The 19,235-nt window shown below is 45.4% G+C and overlaps 3 protein-coding genes and 1 long non-coding RNA gene across 7 annotated transcripts; 1 reads left to right on the forward strand and 3 right to left on the reverse strand.

The window, feature by feature from the left end:
* Positions 1-671: 671 nt before the first annotated feature.
* On the forward strand, positions 672-5,626 carry LOC127313992 (uncharacterized). Of its 4 annotated transcripts, XR_011749095.1 has the most exons (9): positions 672-977; positions 1,063-1,224; positions 1,531-2,616; positions 2,790-2,942; positions 3,167-3,225; positions 3,310-3,910; positions 4,206-4,896; positions 5,004-5,070; positions 5,245-5,626. It is a non-coding gene; the product is annotated as an uncharacterized lncRNA (long non-coding RNA). The 4 variants fall into 4 exon arrangements; XR_011749093.1 differs by having other exon boundaries at positions 4,206-5,070; XR_011749094.1 differs by having other exon boundaries at positions 5,004-5,626.
* Positions 5,627-6,847: 1,221 nt separating this feature from the next.
* On the reverse strand, positions 6,848-7,639 carry LOC127315515 (probable CCR4-associated factor 1 homolog 9). The gene has a single exon (XM_051345998.1). It carries the CDS (start codon positions 7,637-7,639, stop codon positions 6,848-6,850), a length of 792 nt encoding a protein of 263 aa, XP_051201958.1.
* A 310-nt stretch (positions 7,640-7,949) lies between these two features.
* LOC127312143 (E3 ubiquitin-protein ligase ATL9-like) lies at positions 7,950-8,456 on the reverse strand. The gene has a single exon (XM_051342602.2). The coding sequence runs from the start codon at positions 8,454-8,456 to the stop codon at positions 7,950-7,952; it is 507 nt and encodes a 168-aa protein (XP_051198562.1).
* Positions 8,457-13,752: 5,296 nt separating this feature from the next.
* On the reverse strand, positions 13,753-14,893 carry LOC127313994 (E3 ubiquitin-protein ligase Os06g0535400). Its single transcript, XM_051344458.2, has one exon. It carries the CDS (start codon positions 14,675-14,677, stop codon positions 13,937-13,939), a length of 741 nt encoding a protein of 246 aa, XP_051200418.1. The 5' UTR covers positions 14,678-14,893; the 3' UTR covers positions 13,753-13,936.
* Between the last annotated feature and the right edge of the window lie 4,342 nt (positions 14,894-19,235).

The following is a 19,235-nucleotide window of genomic DNA, read 5'->3' on the forward strand; positions in this document are numbered from 1 at the left end:
AGTGCTCCTACACCTTTAGTAAAATACTACGTACTGTAAATTGTTTTGCTTGCTGAGAAGACGCTGGAAAATAGTGGTTTACAAGCAAACGTGTAGATTCTACTTTGGGAGGCCATTGCAAGAATGTATCGTATCTAACGTTGTATATGATGCGTTTTGAGCCTGTGGGCCATCGGATCTTACCAGCAGGTGAATCTTGGCCGTCTATTTTTCACTGGTGGAGTAGTAGGAAACGAGGCCCTCGCGCGACCCGCTTTTTATCCACGGGTCAATGAAGCCCATCCGGCCCGGCGTTGGCGGCGTCGTGCCCTATCCCAATCCCGTCGCCGGTTTCCTCCTCCGCAATCCCAGGCCTCGCACGCCCCATTGCCCCCGCTGCTTCGCCTCCTCCCAGTCGCTCGCGCCGCCACCCCGTCGTCGTCGCTCGTGCTGGAGACGGCGGCGACGTGCTGGATACGCTCGTGCTGGAGACGGCGGCGACGTGCGTCGTGAGGCTGCTCCCCAATCCCCTCATTTCCACGCCCTATCCCCAACCGAGGAGAACAGGGCAGCGGCGGCGGCGCCGACCACGCGCCCGGGGACGAAGCCGAGCGCGTGCCTGAAGACGGCGGCGAAGGCGCGCTGGCGACGGCGGCAAGCGCGAGCACGCGCTGGGAGACGGCGACGCGGCCGCGAGCGCGCGCCTGGAGACGGCAGCGGCGAAGGCGCGGCGCCTGGCGACGGCGGCGGCGAGCGCGCGGCTGGAAACGACGGAGGCAAGCGTGTGCCTGCGCGACGGCAGCGACTGCGGCGACGACGGCGAGTGACATGGAGGGAGGCTCCGCCAGCGTGCCTCCATCGCCGATCTGCTGATCCCTCCTCCTCGTGGCCTACTCCCAGAGAGTTGCTGGATGGAGGTGGACCAGCGGCGAGGTGCAGCGCTGGGCCGGAGGTGGACGAGCAGCAAGTGGCGGTTGATCTAGATCTCCTACACCCAGGTTCCTCTCTCGCATCCCTTGCAACCGTGGCCTGTCCCATGGTCCTCTTCCCTTACCCTGTTTTCTGTTCCTTGGCACTTGATAGGAGGATGAGAAGAAGGCAGCTGTGAGCCGTCGTTTTTATCTTCAGCACTTGATTGAGTCATCTCCCTTTTCCCCCCACCAAAATTAATATTTCTGCAAGATGATGTAAATCAACATCTTCAAAGAAGGCACCAGTTCACAACAATCCAAATCAATGAACAAGGTAACCTGATGCAGCAGAACTTAGTTTACATGGTGGCCATTTGCCGTACAACATTAGGATTGAGATCTATGACTTACTACTTTATTTGGTAATCTGATATGGACAGTAATTAGACTATTCTCCAACAAATTTGGATCTTTTATTTTCCACTGATATGGTGTTGACTGATGTATAATCATTTTCTCGTTTGTACTTATTCAACGCATATGTATTTATATCTGACTTTGTGCAGAGGCTCCAATCTGTTGAAGTTGCTATCGTGTGAATTCACATGAGAAATTTCCTTTTGTTTCATGTTGATTTCAGCTGTGAGCGTTGCAAAGATTAAATTGGATGATCATGTATTTCTTGGCAATCGGCTGCATGTGTCATATGCACCTTAGTTTGAGATATTTTTGGATACCAAGGAGAAATCGGAACTCGGGAGAAACGAAGACCTCGATCACATAGGATGTATGGTCTCACCATTTTCCAAAAAATAGTTGCATCTTACAATTTACTGTTGTGATGAGAGAATGTAACCAAAAGATATTCTAGAATTGGCATCATTGCTACTGCAAATTCCTTGGTACTCAAATAATTAGATTTAGGTACTTGTGTTTTTTAGCTTCTAGCGGAATCAGACTTGAAGCTTCCTTTAGATATCTAGATGCAATCTTTTGTGCAATAGTTCAGCGAAACATCAAATGATATTACTTATTTTAGCCAAATGTTGTTTCGTAATGGATTTTAGCCTTGAGAACAAGGCAGAGACTAGACGCATCATATTTCTCCCTTATTAGGACCAGAAGCATGGTTATTTTAATTTCCCTTATAGTGTATATTTAAGTTTTTGCCATACGAGTGATTCTTTCTTTGCTACGTTCAGGGTAAGAACTAAAGAGAAGAGTCCGTGTTGTTTTTGAGGATATCAGAACTGGTCCCCTAGATTTTGTATTATTTAGATAAAGAGAAGGATCTGAAGCCACAACCCCTTCTAACATTTAATTGTATTTAGGATATGCTGCACTCTCGTGGTTTAGATAGATAATTATCCAGCTTAAAAACTTAATTGTAGTTGTTCAAAAAATTGTGTAGATGCTACAAAGCTTTAGGTGTGCACTTTGATATATTCCTATAATTAGTTTGCATTTTCTTTGAAATTTGCCCACTCTTGGCCTTTCATGGATTGTTATTAAACATTTTAGGTGAGGTGCGAGATGAGAGTTGTACCTTTGTCACGTCGACAGGAGGCAGCGATGTCTCACACGGTAAACGCCGGCGCAGCCATTGCCGGAAACAGCGCCCGAATCATGTCGTTGATGTTGTTGTCGCCGAGATCAGCGCCGCCTTACGCCGTTTAGCCCGCATGCAGCATTGTGGCGAGTCCACGGCATGCATCGGCCCAAATTGGTAGGTAAAATTTTGCCATGCCTTCATTTGTTCATCTCTAGATCAACTGCATCAGGCAATGATTCCCTTGCAGCCCAATATTTATTTCAGAAATTTATGTGTAAAGTTTGTTTGTTTCACCGCCATAGTTCAGGATTTGCTGAAGCTGGGATGTATTTCTTGTGGATGCACAGGTCACCAGCACTCAAGCCAGAGTATATTGGTAACATTCTCATGGAAATTCTATTTAAAGATTGTTCAGGCTGGTTTTTATATTAGTACTTAAGCGCTTGGACTTGGAGCAATGGCCAATGATATGGGCAACAACATGGTTATTGTTCAGCAAGGTATGCATGTTGCGGAATGCTATATGCTATCTAGGAATTAGTCTAAAACAATTAAAAACTATCCTATGAAACTTTAGCATCAGAGAAAAGTGCTAAGGGTTGTGAAAAACCATGCACCTCCCAGATGCATTCATTTGATGCTTTGTGTGATATGGCAAGGAGTTTTTGGTTCCTATTAATTCAAAGGCTATGGTAATGGCACCTTACAAAACTAAGTGTAGCAGATCATTGTTGCTCTATTCAAGTGAGGAGTGATTTAGAAGAAAAATTGCAAAACAAAATGGTATATGCTCTTTCTTCACTTATCAGACAACTTCTGTAACCATGTAAACAGCATGTTCCCATTTTTGTCTTTGCTTTTTCTCAGGTTGGCACTACTTGGTAGGGTGTCTACTCCATCGTAAAAGAAGTGAAGTAAACAAGATAAAAGGGTACTGATATTGGGTTTATATCAGGTATGCATACCAAGCATGGTATAACCATCATCTATTAGTTGCTACTGTTTATTGCAGAAATTAATATATAATGATACAAAGATATTGCACAATGTAGCATAACTTACATGGAGATGTCTCCGTTTTTCTATCGCAGTGGTGTAAGGAGTAGATCCACGTAGTAGAAAACGAATTTCTTCATTACAAATATTCTTCACAGTTTGAGTTGATCTTTTTATTTGTGTATAAAACATATGATGGATGATATTTTCGGCTATAGATGAAATTCTAGCTGAAAATTAAATATGATACCATGCATTACCTTTCTTCAATCGAATGGAGGAATCCTGGGACAAGTGAGTTGCTTCATGTGTGTGAGGCACCCTAAATTATTTGATTTCTTCACCGTATTAACTAATTATAACTCATATATAGCTTATGCCAGTTTTGTTTTCAGATCAAACCAGCTTCATGTGACGCTACTTCTAGAAGAGCTAAGACTTAAGACGCTATCTCTACTTGGGAACAAAATGGGTAAGGGCCTGCAGGTCAAGGCCTCAGATCCAAGGAGGATCTGCTGTGCTTCTAGAATTAGAAATTTCTTCTAAAATATTGTTGTTCAACTTTTTTTCACTCATTTTTGGCAACAACGGTGATACGCGCTTAAGAATGGCGCTACAATCTAGACAAATACTTTAATTGCATATGTATTGATAGAGTTTCTTCTTTATCACGCATTTAAAAAAATACGCTTGTGTAAAAAACAGACGTGTTTCATCCTTTGTCTCTATGCTTTTTTGTTAAACTTATTGTCTTGTTTTTTTTGCAGGATGAGTCTAAGGTTAAACTTCAGAAGTGTAAACCGGCTCCCATAAATATGAATGGTGTTGCAGACCTGGTATTTCCGTTACGCCATTTGTGACATGCCCTATATGGGGCGTTAGAGAAAGTGTGGATAAATATTATGCAGGCATCAGAGTTTAAATCTTCCCCTATTTCACTGGTTATATGTATATGTGTTCGGTACTCCGTTTGTAGTTCTCTATGCTTTAACCTAATTTCATCCTAACAACATAGTTTTGTAAAACCCAGCAAATGTATTATCACATTGGCAGCTAAATTTTATCGTTGACATACAAAATCAACAGGACGAGCTCCACGGGCCCGTGCGCCAAGGCGCACATCTAAATCTTCTCACGATCATTGATCATTTCACCAATATGTGTGGATAGTTATTTTTAGATTTGTAGGTAGCCTTGCATATTGTTCAGCTGGTTCTAAGTTAGTTTGTTTGATACTTATCTGTATTTGTTACATATTTGTTCTACTTGTCTGATAGTTTTTTTTTCCTTGAAGAAAAGGTATGATTTTTATCTTCTGGTATATATTGAGAATACTGTTCGAGGGTTCACCCTGCTTGGTACTACTGATAGTTGTTGCTGCATGGGGAGTGTTGACTGATTCCAAGGAATGTTTGTTAGGAACTTTGCCCATCTTCTTGACAGTTCTCTTCTATACAGGTCGGGGATAAGCTAATGGTCTTCATTATGTGCTTGACTTAATTCTTTCTTCTCTGATTTCACTGAAATGCTTTCTAACATTTCGATATTGCTTGCTATTACAACAGTACCATTAACATCTGAGATGTATGCCTTAGATTGAGACATGTGTCTCCAGATCTTAAAGTTAAACAGGTCTGTGAATGTTGAAATCAGTTAGATAGGAAGTTGTCTGCAATTCTGGATGTTATTGATTCTTATAACTTTTGAATGGATTAAAATATCAGTGGCCTAAAAAGGCTGTGTTCTTTAAGTCTTTATTGAACTTTGAAAGTTTAATGATGGTGCCTACTACATATTGTTCAACAGGGTATTGCAGCGGTGGGCGTGAGCGTGAGCGTGCTGTTGTTTGGAGTGTAGGAGTTATAGGAGGACATGCTTTGGGCTCGCGGCCGTGTGCACAGGCTACGGAGGTGCACCAGGTGGCCGAGATTGTGACCGGTTGCGAGGGATTTCAGAACTAGAGCAGGGACCTCATCTCCTTGCTGCCGTAATAATTGGCCACAATACTAGAAAGTCTGCTCCAAATGTTTTATTGTTCTTGATATTAGCAAGTGCTCTTCCTCATATGCCGAAGTGACCTCCTATTATGTATTGACCTTTATTCTTCCTCAGAACAAGAGTTTGAATTGTTCTAAAATTTTGTTCTATGAAATTAGTTGTCTTGAGAAAAGCTACCATATATTGTGACAATGGGCTACCTATGTAGATGATGATCATTTTCATATTTTACACGAGTCACACGGGGTCGTGCGCCAAGGCGCACATCAAAATCTAGTTCACGTAAGCCCCGAACATGATCTGGATGCGGGTATCGCTCCCTGGAGGCCGACCTTCCCAAAGGTCCGGTTAGCTCACGTACGTACGACGCGTGGCATCGTACGAAACGTCTCCCGCGCGCCGAGCTGTACTTGCCCGCGCGAGTCCGTCCCGTCCCGTCCCCGCGTATGGCGCCACCTCCTATACGCGCACGGCCGCGCGCTAGTACGCGCGCTCTCCGCCTCGCTCCGCTCGACCCAGTACGTGCACGCCCGCGATAGCAAAGCTAGCCAGCTAACTTTCACATGATCAAGTACAAAAAGCGATGCAGCTAGCTCACTACATACAAGTGTATGTCTTCGTTTTTTCTTCTTATCAAAACATAGGTACAAATCAGACACGAAGCAGTGATAAATCAAGACACGAAAGGCTGATAATACGCACAACACACGAAAGTAATTGAACACACATGCGAAAGTACAAGCACAAATACGCACACGAGCATGTCGTGCACACGAAAGTAATGACACACAACACACGAAAGTAATTGAACACACGAGCGAGTACAAGTACAATGCACGCAGACGAAAGGTGTACAAACGCGCATACAAGCGGTACAATGAACACGAACAAGTACATGTACAGACGCATTGCACACACGAAAGGTGCATGCCACAGTAAGTACACAGTACCCGCACACGGCGAGTACAAGCGAGTAAAGGGAAAAACTGCACCAAACACACTAAAAACAAGATTTTTCAAATGAAACACAGTACAAGCAGACACACCACAGGTACAATCATACTACTATTGAAAGTACAAAAAAAAAGTATCTCCAAACCTATCAACATGGGATCTAGTTTCGAAGATCTCGACGCGAGGATCTCAAAAGTGAAAACGGTTCGCAATTTGGACTTACGGTTCTCAAGATATTTCATTTAAAAAAAAACGAATCTAGAAGAAAAAGGGAAAAACTGCTCCCCCATCCCCACCTTGCTTCCCCTTGCGACACGTGGCGAGCAGGGAGACCACTTCCCAGAGATTTTCTGGCACCACAACGCGCCACTTGTCGCGTGCGGAGTGAGTTGCCTTCCTTCGCGAAGGTCGGCCTTTTTCTAGAGTTTTCCTCTGGATGCTCAAAACAAAATTGCCCTTAGACAACCTGAAGCCCACAGAGCTCGTGGCGGTACTTCTCCATGTTAGGGCCTAGTTTGTGCTTCAACGTCTCGAAGGCCAGTAGCGCTAGCATGCTACCTGTGCCGGCAGGCTTCGACTTGGAGATCCCTTCACGGGGCGGCATGACGTTCAGCTTCTCCACGACATTGCTCAGCGCGCCTACGCAGCTCCGATCGTGCTCCCGCGCCAGCCGCTTGACATCGTACAACTGCCGCCCGATAAGGTCTCGCGCCATCTTCATGAAGTCGTCGACGCTGTCCGGGAGCTTCTCGCCGTACATCATGGTCACGAAGTAGGCGACGTGGTAGGCGCCGGTGAAGGTCGCCCACGACGGCCGGGCTCTGATGAGGCCGGAGTCCCGAAGCAGCCAGCGGAGCCTGAAGCCGTCGATGCCGTCCCGGGGAAGCCGGCTGAAGTCGACGCCGTGGCTGGCGAGGTAGGCGACGGACTTGGGGTCTCTCGCGTGTTTTGGGGAGGCGACGTCGAACCCCCGCAGGTTGAACTCCCACGCGAAGCGCCGGCCGTCGTCGGTGCAGACGGCGATGCCCACCTGCAGCGGCCTGAGCAGGCCCACGTTGGCCCGGATGACCTCGTAGCGCTCTTCGTCGGCGGTGAGGTCGCGGTGGCTCCGGCCATTACCGTGGCCGAAGACGCAGCCGGGGTACTTCACATTTAGGGCGACGTGCCGGGCAAGCGGCGCGATCTGGTGGAGGAGCCGTGATTCGGCCTTGAAGTTCTCGGCCCACACAGAACGGACGGCGACCTCCATGCTGGTCGCCGGCGACAGCTAGAAGGTTTCTTTTGCTCCGAATACGACCGGTGGCTGTCCTACGATCGAGATTGATGGGGAACGAGGGCGTCTGCTTCGGCTTCTGCTGGACCTGCTTTATATTGAGAGCTGTATATAAATGTGAGGCAAAAACGGGGGAACGTGTCCGACTCTACCCTGGACGCCGAGTTCGCACGGAACTGGTTTTCCGACAGGACAGTAACGTCAAGGAAGTTACTTGTAATGGTGCAACAAAATTGAGAGGAAACAGAACCAAAAATGTAGTGAAGCCAATACCAGGAAGATAAGATTACAAAGCACGGGCGGCAACTTCCACAGCCGGCACGGCAGAGACCTCCACCGGACACCGGCACACCGGACACGTCCGGTGCGACCACAGCCACACGTCGATGCACCCTTCGTAGAACAGGTGCGTGCACGCCGGCAGCTGCTTCACCACCTCCTTTGGCCTAATCTCGGCGAGGCACACGGCGCACTGGTCGCCCTCTCCGCCGCCGCGCTCCAGCTTCTCGTACTTGTACACCGGCAGACCGGCGATCTCAGTCCGTCCTAGCCCGACGGCCGGTTCCCGTGGAAGCGCCGCCATGGACTGGTCACTCTCCGGATCTTGCTCATGCTGCAGGCGTCGCAACCTGGCGCGAGCGCGCGCGCGCTCGCACAGCCCGGCGACGAAGAGGAAGACGAGCAGGAAGGTGGCGATGCGGATGTTGATTCTCCAGGGGACACCTGCCAGGTACAGTATGGCACAGGTTATTCCCACCGGAGCAGCGACGATGAGCGCGAGCTTGAGCGGCATGCCGGCCGGCGCCGAATCCGATGTTGTTTTCTAGGTGCTGCGATTTGCAGTGATTTTGTAAGGCTAGCGCATGGCTTGGTCTATGGGCTTCATAGAATCCTAACAAGTAATTCCAAATGTGCCGGCGTGCGTGAGTGTGTTGTGTGACTGCAAGTGCTCGTGTCGATGGCGACAAGCTGGCTGGCCATCTTGGAGCATACGTGGTCAAATTTTGGATCAGGCTTAATGGCCGCACCATGAACTGCTCGGATTATCCAGCCTTGTGTGTGTGTTTTGAAATTTGGATTTGATGTTGGTGAGGACAGAGGTAGTTAATTTGCAGCGTGCTACACTATTTTTCGATGATAACAAAGGGAAGCGTATTTATGTAAACTACTCCTTCTATTTCAAATTAGGATGCATATAGTTTTTGATCAAGAACAAAATTTTCCAAAATTTGACCAACTCTATAGAAAAGTGTATTGACATTAATTATGCCAAATCAGTGTTTTTAGACCAATTATGAAATATATCTTCATATGGAGTGCATTTGATATTTTAGATATTTATATTTTTTATATAGTTGGTCAAACTTTAAATTTATTTAGGTTGACCAAAAACTATATGCATTCCTATTTTGGGGTAGAGAGAGTATGTCCAACTGACACACTGACACACACACTACTCCTCCGTCTGAGAATAAGTATACGCTTTCCTTTTTGGAGGTCAAACATTTTTTACTTTGACTAAATGTTTACACAAAAATATGTGACATCAAATTATTACACTGTAGCTGATATTAATTTGGTGTCATAAATGCTATTGTTTTTTCTAGAGAGTTAATGATACTAATCAATAAAGTTTGACTTAAGACATGTCTAAACGTAAATTTATTTAAGACTAGTCATAGTGGGAGTAACTTGGTTAGTAACATAGAGCTACATGCAATGCCAACTAAGCATTTTGATGACATGGCACGTCATTAATTGAGGAAAGAGAGCATTGTGGTAACTAGCTATGTTACCATAACATCACATTTTCCAAGACTAGATGAGTCTACAACCTAATTAATATGGTTTTGCATGACACTACACGTATGTTACTTCCCACTATGGAGGTAGTAACATAGAGTAGTAACATATGCATGTTACTACTCTATGTTACTCCCCACTATGACTAGTCTAAGGACGGAGGTAGTACGTTAGACTGCTCATAGCGGGAGTAATATAGCTAGTAACATCACACATCTCAAAGCATTTTGGTGACATGGCATGCCATTAAATAAAAAAAAGTGTGAGGTGGTAACTAGCTATGTTACCATAACATCACACACCCCAAGGCAAAATGAGTCTACAACATAATAAATAACACAATGCATGACACCACATATTAGTTATTACCCACTATAAAGGTAGTAACCTAGACTAGTAACATGGCATATGTTACTAGTCTAAGTTACTCTCCACTATGACCAGCCTTGGTGGAAGGGGTCCCGAAAGAAATTTGTATATAGCAATAAAAAAAATTGGAAATTATGTTTTCGTTGAGGTGCCCATTGCATCAAGTAGTCATTTTGCGTTGGAGATCAGCAGAAGTTCCGTGCAGTCCCGTGAATGTTTGCACTGTGGATTTCACTCAGTTTGGTGCTTTGAGATTTGTGTATTAAGTTTCACTCTGTTTCGTTATGTTCAAGAAATCTGAAACTGATTGATGTGCCAAAAAAAAATTGAAACAGTGCACGGGGACAATGGCATTTCTCTTTTTCGGTGGGCTTTTCTATCATATAAATTATATCTTCTTAGTTAAATTTGAAGTTAAAGTTGTACTAAAGAATCAAGAAGACTTATAAGCCCAAAAGGAGTGAGTAGTTTGTCAGACCGATAAGGATTTGTACAAGTTTTGGCCCGCCCCTTGGAAAGATTGTATGAACACACACCTAATGGGTTTCGGTAACAACACACCCAAATTTTGAGGTTTTGTAAACACAGAAACACCAACTATTGACCCTAGATGTAACACTTGACCCTAATCTACACATATGGGCCCATTGACTAGGTGTGTTCCATAAATAAGTTTTTTAGTTCAAAATATCGCCAAAAAGCTAAAGTCAAAATCAAAACAGTTTCTGCAAACGAACCATAATTTGTTGAGTAAAGAGGAAACATTTGAGCTCAATCTGATAATCTAATCTTCTTTATTATTTCTATAAGTACTTTAAGATTTTTGTAAAAAGTTAAAAAAAGAGTCTCTAAAAAGTCAAATTAATTGGGAATGTTTTTTCCTATAGGATCTACAATACAAGATTTTTATATGACTAGTTCATATTTGATATTTTTCTATGGATCAAACAGTTTGTGTAGAACTTTTTTTCATAAAATCTAAAGCCAGTATAATCCGTATACGAATCCTGTAAATCAAATGAGCTCTCAATGGTTTTTTGGGCACTCTAACTGTAATACGTAGTAGTTATTTGTTTATGCAGTTTACTGTATTTAGTTTCAACTCCATTGCAGAATATCCTTACTGAACCGATATTCATTCACGACAAATATGAGTTGCAGAAGTTTTGGGAGATAAAAGGATTTTGGCATCTGTTTTAAATAGCAATAATGCTACCCCTACGGAGAGTTACGGACGAGTTACGCGCTGACAAGGCCTGGATCCGACGTGGAGGCTGAACGAAAGAAAAGAAGAAGCAGGGACGTGCCGCTAATTTTGCAGTGAAAAGCTCAAACTGCCCAGTACGTTTTGCCCTTTGTTGAGATCCACCACGCCTCCATCGCGCCGTCGTGAGCGGCCGGACGCGGATACTGGCTCACCATCTTCCTCAACCCGCAGGTAGACTTCGCTGTTGTGCCCCCCGCCGAGCCGCTCGCCGGTCGCCGGACGTGCCACTAATTATGTCAAAAGCGGAAACTGCGCCGTAAGTTTTACGCCTGGTTCAGATCGGGAAGATCGAGCTGCCTTCATGCCGTCGTGAACTCCATGCCACGTATAGGTAGCTCACCGTTTTCCTTAAAGTGCAGCTAGACCTCGCCGCCGTGCAGCCGGCCGAGCTGCTCGAGTTCAAACAGGTTTGCCGTCGCTCCTGATCGCCCCAAATTCATGCTTATTGCTTATTCCTATGGAGCTTATGGCAGACCAGTAATCATATCATAAATGTTACAGTGCTTTATGTAAAATCATTCGTATTTTTATGTTTTATTGTGATCTCATTAAATACTAGTAGAGCACAAACCTGATCATCAAATATTTTATGATTTGTAGGAATGGATGATCAAACTCCTAAGTGTTCAAGAATCGAGTGGCATGAATCGAGCAACAAAAGAAAAGCAATGTGGAACTTGAAGAGGAGGTGAAGTTCAAGCACATGTCTTACTTCAAGATACTGAACTGGATATTAGTTCTAGCAACATAAATCCAAGCATGACAACTCCACTACCGTATGGATCATTTGGGGTATATTTCTTTATTAATTTCTCTGTTTCTAATAAATATTTAAGATCTAAATTTTATTAATTGTTTGTCGCAGGGATTATTTAACTTGGGCACTATAGTAGTTGCGACATCAATCCAACCAAGAAAGCTGCAGTACCAGATGGAACTGAAGGGATCAACGATACGAAGGATCAGAGAGAGACATGAGTTGTACAATTTAAGGATTTTTTATGTAATCCTTTTTTTTTTGCACCCGGCAACTGTAATTTAAGGAGACCATCCATCTATTTGTTTTCTTTTCTCTCCACATCTAGAGTTGCAACGTTTATGAACTGCCGAGAGTGGAACATTGTAATGGATGTTGTTTCAGTGCTGCCATGTTTTATTTTGTAGAAATGGTTGAAGTATTTGGTTGGGAGTAAAGGTGAGCCTCATTAAACTTTCTGTGACTTGCAGATATACTTATCCTTAGAAAATCCTTTCCTTCACCTAGAAAACAGAATGTTGCATTTCTATGCTCTTCTTGGCTCAAGCATCAGCAGCACAGCCTTAGTATCTCAGCTTGATACTCTTAATTTTTCATTCTCAACAAATCATGACATAACAACAATATATAAACAAAGTTTCCAGCAAACATGTTTCTTATTCATAATTTTAGATCACAACATACAAGTTGGAAGGACAAGCTTTACAATCCTTTAAAACGTCATGAACTTAATAACCTTGTATATTAATTTACAAGATCAGAGACTATAACATGCCAGTTACAAACTTAGAACCAAATGTCTTCAGATTTTTTATCTTTTTGTACACATCCCAAATTCTTCTGAAGTTCCAATGTATGTTATTATAACTGCGACAACAGTTGAGCTATCCAACTTCAGAATCGTGGGCTTGTTTTAGGTGAAGATTCAGGCCTGAAAGGCATGCTCTGGCTTTGGCTTCTTCAGTATGCCAGCAGGTACATTCTCTGGCTACTGGCTTTGGCTTCATCAGTATACCAGCAGTCCAGCAGCAGCGGCAGATCCTGCAAATCTGAATGTCAGTTGAGACAGCAAAATTGATCTTAGCCAAAAGTCTTTTACTAGTTAAAATGCAGCACCTAAATACATAGGAGGGGCTCACCTGCCATGTCCATGTTGGAACCATGTTGTGCCTGGTGCCGCCCTGGACCACGAGCTCGCCAAGCCCGCCGCCCGCCATCCATCAGCTCGCTGAGGCCGCGGCCTGACGTCCAACAGCTCGCGCGCCGCCGTCTGCCGTCCAACAGCTCGCACGCAGCCGGTTGCCTTCTAGCAGCTCAACGCGGCCGCCGCCTAACAGTCTACGATCAATAGCTTGCCGCGACGCCGCTTGCGACCAACATCTAGCCGCGCCGCCTCCAGCGTCCAAGATCTCCGCGAGACGCCGCCTGCGACCAAGAGTTGGCCCTGCTGCGCCGCCGCGACAAGAAGCATCCCTCTGTCGCTAGGAGATGGGATTGGGGATTTTACTCTGCATGCCATTTTTTCCGCTTCCTTCTCTTTTTTTCTCTCTCTCTCACCGAGCGGTTTCTATTCCACGCTAACGCCACGTCTGGAGACCCGTGAGCGCGTAGAGTTTCCGTAACCCTTCCCGTCGTAGCATTACTGTTTAAATAGCCGGCTATAGCCTTTCCCGCATAATGCGGCTAACTGCTATAGCCCGGCTAAAGGTGGCAAATCCCTTAAATAGTCAGTTATAGCCAAGCTATAGCCGGGCTATAGCTGGTTTGAGAAGCCACGGCTATAGCCTAAAGCTGTATGATTTAAAACCATGATTTTGGCAGCTGTATGATTTTGTTTCTCGGATCCTCTTTGTATGCACAGAATGTACAATCAATGCACATTTTCGCAAAACGTGTAAGACATGGGTATGAAACATTAAGAGCAAGATATGTTTTTTACAGGCTGCAAGTGAACATTTCCAGTAGACACAAACAATTGGTTCGGCAAACTGCACAGCATCAAGAAACACTTAACCGTTGCCAGAATACGATCTTCTCCAGGAATGATTTCTTGATTGGATGCAGGACAGAAACAGAGCTAGACAGGGCTAATGGAGTCATGGTGGGGGTCAGCGTGTGTGGCCTGCTGTGGCGGCACGACCAACGCCCGGCAAACAGGGCACGTCGGGTGGCCGGACTTGAGCCACTTGCCGATGCACTTGTCGTGGAACTGGTGGCCGCACCGCGTGAGGTCCCGGAGGTCATGCTCCTCCCGCATGCCGGCGAGGCAGACGCAGCACTTGTCCTCGGCGCCGGCGCTTCCGTCGTCCTCCTCGTCATCGCTGAGTGTCAGAAACGATTTGGTGGCCGCCAACGTGGCCGCCGAGTCGGGCGAGAGCCAGACGACCATGACGACGATGTTGGCGAGGCAGAGCCCGTAGGCCACGACGTCCGCCTGGCTCTTCTCGAAGATGACGATGATGAGGGGGACGAAGACCATGAACACGAAGGCCAGGCACCGGTTGGCCAGCAAGGTCCCGGAGGCCGCTGCGGCGCCGGCTCCGGTTCCAGCTCCAGCCGTCGTCTCCAGGAGCGGCGTCAGGACAGGCGTGGCGCCGCTGCCGCCGTCGTCATGCCGCCGCGACGTGGACGGGAGCAGGTCGGTGCGGGGGCGCATGGTCTGGCTGTACCAGCGCGCGAAGCAGTAGAAGAGGAAGATCTGGAGGGAGAAGCTGCCGGCGATGGTGGCGGCGACGTAGCCGTAGTAGTCGTAGGCGAGGCGGGTGGCGAGGAGCAGAGTGAGGAAGGTGAAGGGCAGGTCCAGCCACGGGAAATCCATCGTCGCCGCGCCGCCGCCGAGGCCGCACACATGATATCACACACACTCGGGAGCAGCAACTTAAATCCTTGTCAGCTAGAAATATCCAGTTGAAAGAAGAATGGAGAGTTGGAGCGATTCGTCGGCGTCTAGCGCCTTGCAAATTCGGCTCTTTCTTTGGAGCAGTTGGAGATATTTTCCTTTAGTTCTATGCCCACTTTGAATCTCTATCATAAAGGAATGAATTTTTGTCAGGAAAGCAAAACGAACTATGTTTACTACTCGATGATGGATATCTACTCCGTCGTTAGGCTGTCAGTGTCAACCAATGCCGCGGCCAAGTGGGTGGCGTGAACTACGCTGTACGCTTTTGTCCGGGTGTTCGAAGCAGAAAAGGAGTAATTCAACACAAATGGATGATGACGGTGATAATCTGGAGGAATGGGACCCGTCATCCAGTGACACAACAAAACTCGTCTCCTGTTTTCACCTTGATTGTTGCGGCCGAGTGCCAGCACCGTCCAACCAGAGCTATGGAGAAGTGAAAGATTTTTTTTTGCCCTAGACGAAAAATTCAGCGTAAAATAACCTTGTTTCGAAGCCCGGAGCTATGGAGTTCACAAGCCCGGGTTCGACATCTCCATCCAGCGGGCGCCCATTGAGAAAGGGCTAGCCATCTCATGGCGGAGGAGCACCAGCGGCTCCACGACGAGGCACGTGAACGTCGTGCTCATGGAACGGAGGAAGAGGGTGGTCGGTGACGATGCAGCGGGGCCGTTAGGCGCCCCGAAGGACGGCGAGTAGGACATGGGCTACTCCTAGCTGTATCCGTTCAACTTGTACTATAATCAAAATTTGGATGGAAAACTTTATTTTCGTCAATTTTCAGTGTTTGGGCCCCCATTTGGGAGCCGCGACTATATCAATTTAAAGTATTTTGAAGTATTTAGAGAAAATACTTAATAAGTATTAAATACTTTGAAGTGCTTGGATTTGATAAATACTATGGTTTTAAAACAGAAGTATTCTTCAAAACTATGGTTTTCCTGAAGCATCATTGGAGAAACAGGTCTAACATTTTTTCTTGTAAAACTAGAAAATGAGAAAAACTATGATATTTGTTAGTTAGCTGTCGGATTACTTTTCTTTAGAAAATACCAAGCTATGAAACCGAGCATTGCATAGCTCTTGTCATGGTTAGATCTGATGGTGAAAATAAGGGACGGGTTTGCACTTTCCCAGGCGTTGTTTTTGCTGGCTCCTTTTTTTTTTTCAGGCTAGTGCGAATGAAGTGATTACGGGTGAAATGCAAGCGGGAAACCTTCTCTCTAAAGCTCTGAACTGGCATCCGAAGCTAGGAGGGAATGGCGGTACTCTGCCTTGTATTGCCCTTACTTGGATTAGGGAAGAAGAAAGGGCTTAGACCATAACTCGTTGATCTTATCTTCTATGCCCGGGAAGGAGGAGTCGATAGAGAGAGCTGTGGATGAGCCGGACGTATCGGTGCTGCTTCCCCTTTCCGGACGCATACATCGAGAATCTACTGAAAAGAAAAGATTTGTGCCTAGGCGTTTAAAAATGCCAATGCCGCTTGCTATGTTTTAGTAAAAACTTACCTTTTGTAAGAAATTGTTTTCAAAATTTTGCATAATTCTAGAATCATCGATCCACCACTTTAGATAGGGCATCAAACAACCACCCGTTAGGACTTGTTGAGTACAGTCATACTCATTAAATGTCATCTTAAACCCTTCCTTAGAGTATAAGAAGATTGGGGAGGAACTTGACGACTAACCCAATGGAGAAATTATACTACGATGAACCAAATCTTTCTAGAGGATTCAAAGGAGTAGACTATGACATAGTTTATAGAGTAGAAGACGAAGAGATAGAAGCTGAAACCTAGATAGGGTAGATTAAGTAAGATGAGCCAAGAAACAAAGAATCCTACTAAATAAATTGCTGACCTCTAATGGTACCAGGATTAGATATGCAATTGCTTCTTAAGGTAGTTGATTTGAATTTGGATTTCTCATGAATCCTCATTTGACCGTGGAGGATCTTGAATCTTTTGTACTCTTCTGGATCGTGACCATGAATATATGAGAAATTTGGACCCACAATATTTTTGGTGTACCACTTGTATTGGGTGTAATTTTCGTGTGATGGTGTTTTATTAGTGTTATGCCATCATCACGATGCAGAGGCTGGGGTCATATCCCCTTTTCGAAAAAAATGCCAACAACTTACGCACTACAATATGCAGTGTTGCGAGATGGGTCTTCGCACCTCTTTATCCATGGTGGGCGCCAAATATTGTGGCAAAGTCATAGCATGTGCGATCATCAGGACTTACGAGTTATGGAAGGAAGTTTCCTAGCGCTACTAGGGACGACGATGTACCCATGTTTAGCCCTACTCATGTTTTTGATATTATTGATTTTATATGGATTACTAGTGAACTCGCCGGATCAGATTAGATGTGTAGCGCTAGATGAGTTGTTCTAGCTATTGGTTCATCTCTCTTCGAGTTTTTTGTTTGTGTGTGTGTCCTCTAAGGTTCTGTAACATCACATGAATAGGACGGGGAAAAGGGTAGAAGTGTGATATGTGCATTTTGTAGGATAACGTTGCATAGAAAATAAAAAATTTCCTACGGCGAACACGCAATCCAAGCCAAGATGCAATCTAGAAGACGGTAGCAACGAGGGGGTATCGAGTCTCACCCTTGAAGAGATTCCAAAGCCTACAAGATGAGGCTCTTGTTGCTGCGGTAGACGATCACTTGCCGCTTGCAAAAGCGCGTAGAAGATCTTGATCACGATCGGTTCCGGCGCCACGAACGGGCAGCACCTCCGTACTCGGTCACACGTTCGGTTGTTGATGAAGACGACGTCCACCTCCCCGTTCCAGCGGGCAGCGGAAGTAGTAGCTCCTCTTGAATCCGACAGCACGACGGCGTGGTGTCGGTGGCGGTGAAGAAGTCCGGCGGAGCTTCGCTAAGCTACGCGGGAGATATGGAGGAGAAGGGGGCGGCTAGGGTTTGGGAGGGGGTGGCCGGCCACTCAAGGGGGGCGGCCAGCTTGTGGTCTTGGGGTGGCCGGCCACCTCCCTTGGCCCCTCATTATATAGGTGGATCCCCAAGTGTTGGTGTCCAAGTCTTCGAATAAGACCCGAACCAAAAACCTTCCATAAGAGGGGAAACCTAGCCCAACTAGGACTCCCACCAAAAGGTGGGATTTCCACCTCCCATGTGGGGGGTGGCCGGCCCCCTATGGAGGAGTCCACTTGGGACTCCTCCCCATCTAGGGCTGGCCGGCCATGGAGGTGGAGTCCCATGTGGACTCCACCTTCCTTGGTGGTTTCTTCCGGACTTTTCTAGAACCTTCTAGAACTTTCCATAGAACCTTCCGCGACATTTTATTTTACATAAAATGACATCCTATATATGAATCTTATTCTCCGGACCATTCCTAACTCCTCGTGATGTCCGGGATCTCATCCGGGACTACGACCCAATATTCGAACTCCATTCCATATTCAAGTACTACCATTTCAACATCCAACTTTAAGTGTGTCACCCTACGGTTTAGAACTATGCGGACATGGTTGAGTACTCACTCCGACCAATAACCAATAGCGGGATCCTGGAGATCCATAATGGCTCCCACATATTCAACGATGACTTTAGTGATCGAATGAACCATTCACATATATTACCAATTCCCTTTGTCTCGCGATATTTTACTTGTCCGAGGTTTGATCTTCTGATATCACTCTATACCTTGTTCAACCTTGTCTCCTGACAAGTACTCTTTACTCGTACCGTGGTATGTGGTCTCTTATGAACTCATTCATATGCTTGCAAGACATTAGACGACATTCCACCGAGAGGGCCCAGAGTATATCTATCCGTCATCGGGATGGACAAATCCCATTGTTGATCCATATGCCTCAACTCATACTTTCCAGATACTTAATCCCACCTTTATAGCCACCCATTTACGCAGTGGTGTTTGGTGTAATCAAAGTACCTTTCCGGTATAAGTGATTTACATGATCTCATGGTCATAAGGACTAGGTAACTATGTATCGAAAGCTTATAGCAAATAACTTAATGACGAGATCTTATGCTACGCTTAATTGGGTGTGTCCATTACATCATTCACACAATGACATAACCTTGTTATTAATAACATCCAATGTTCATGATTATGAAACTAATCATCCATTAATCAACAAGCTAGTTTAAGAGGCATACTAGGGACTTCTTGTTTGTCTACATATCACACATGTACTAATGTTTCGGTTAATACAATTCTAGCATGATATATAAACATTTATCATAAACATAAAGATATAAATAATAACCACTTTATTATTGCCTCTAGGGCATATCTCCTTCAGTCTCCCACTTGCACTAGAGTCAATAATCTAGATTACATTGTAATGTACCTAACACCCATGGCATTCGGTGTTGGTCATACTTTGCCCTAGGGAGAGCTTTAGTCAACGGTTCTGACACACTCAGAAACGTATGTATTTTGCAATTCATTTGCGTCTTCACGCATCACTCATT

The sequence above is a fragment of the Lolium perenne genome, chromosome 7 (genome assembly GCF_019359855.2).
Source record: "Lolium perenne isolate Kyuss_39 chromosome 7, Kyuss_2.0, whole genome shotgun sequence".
NCBI lineage: Eukaryota > Viridiplantae > Streptophyta > Magnoliopsida > Poales > Poaceae > Lolium > Lolium perenne.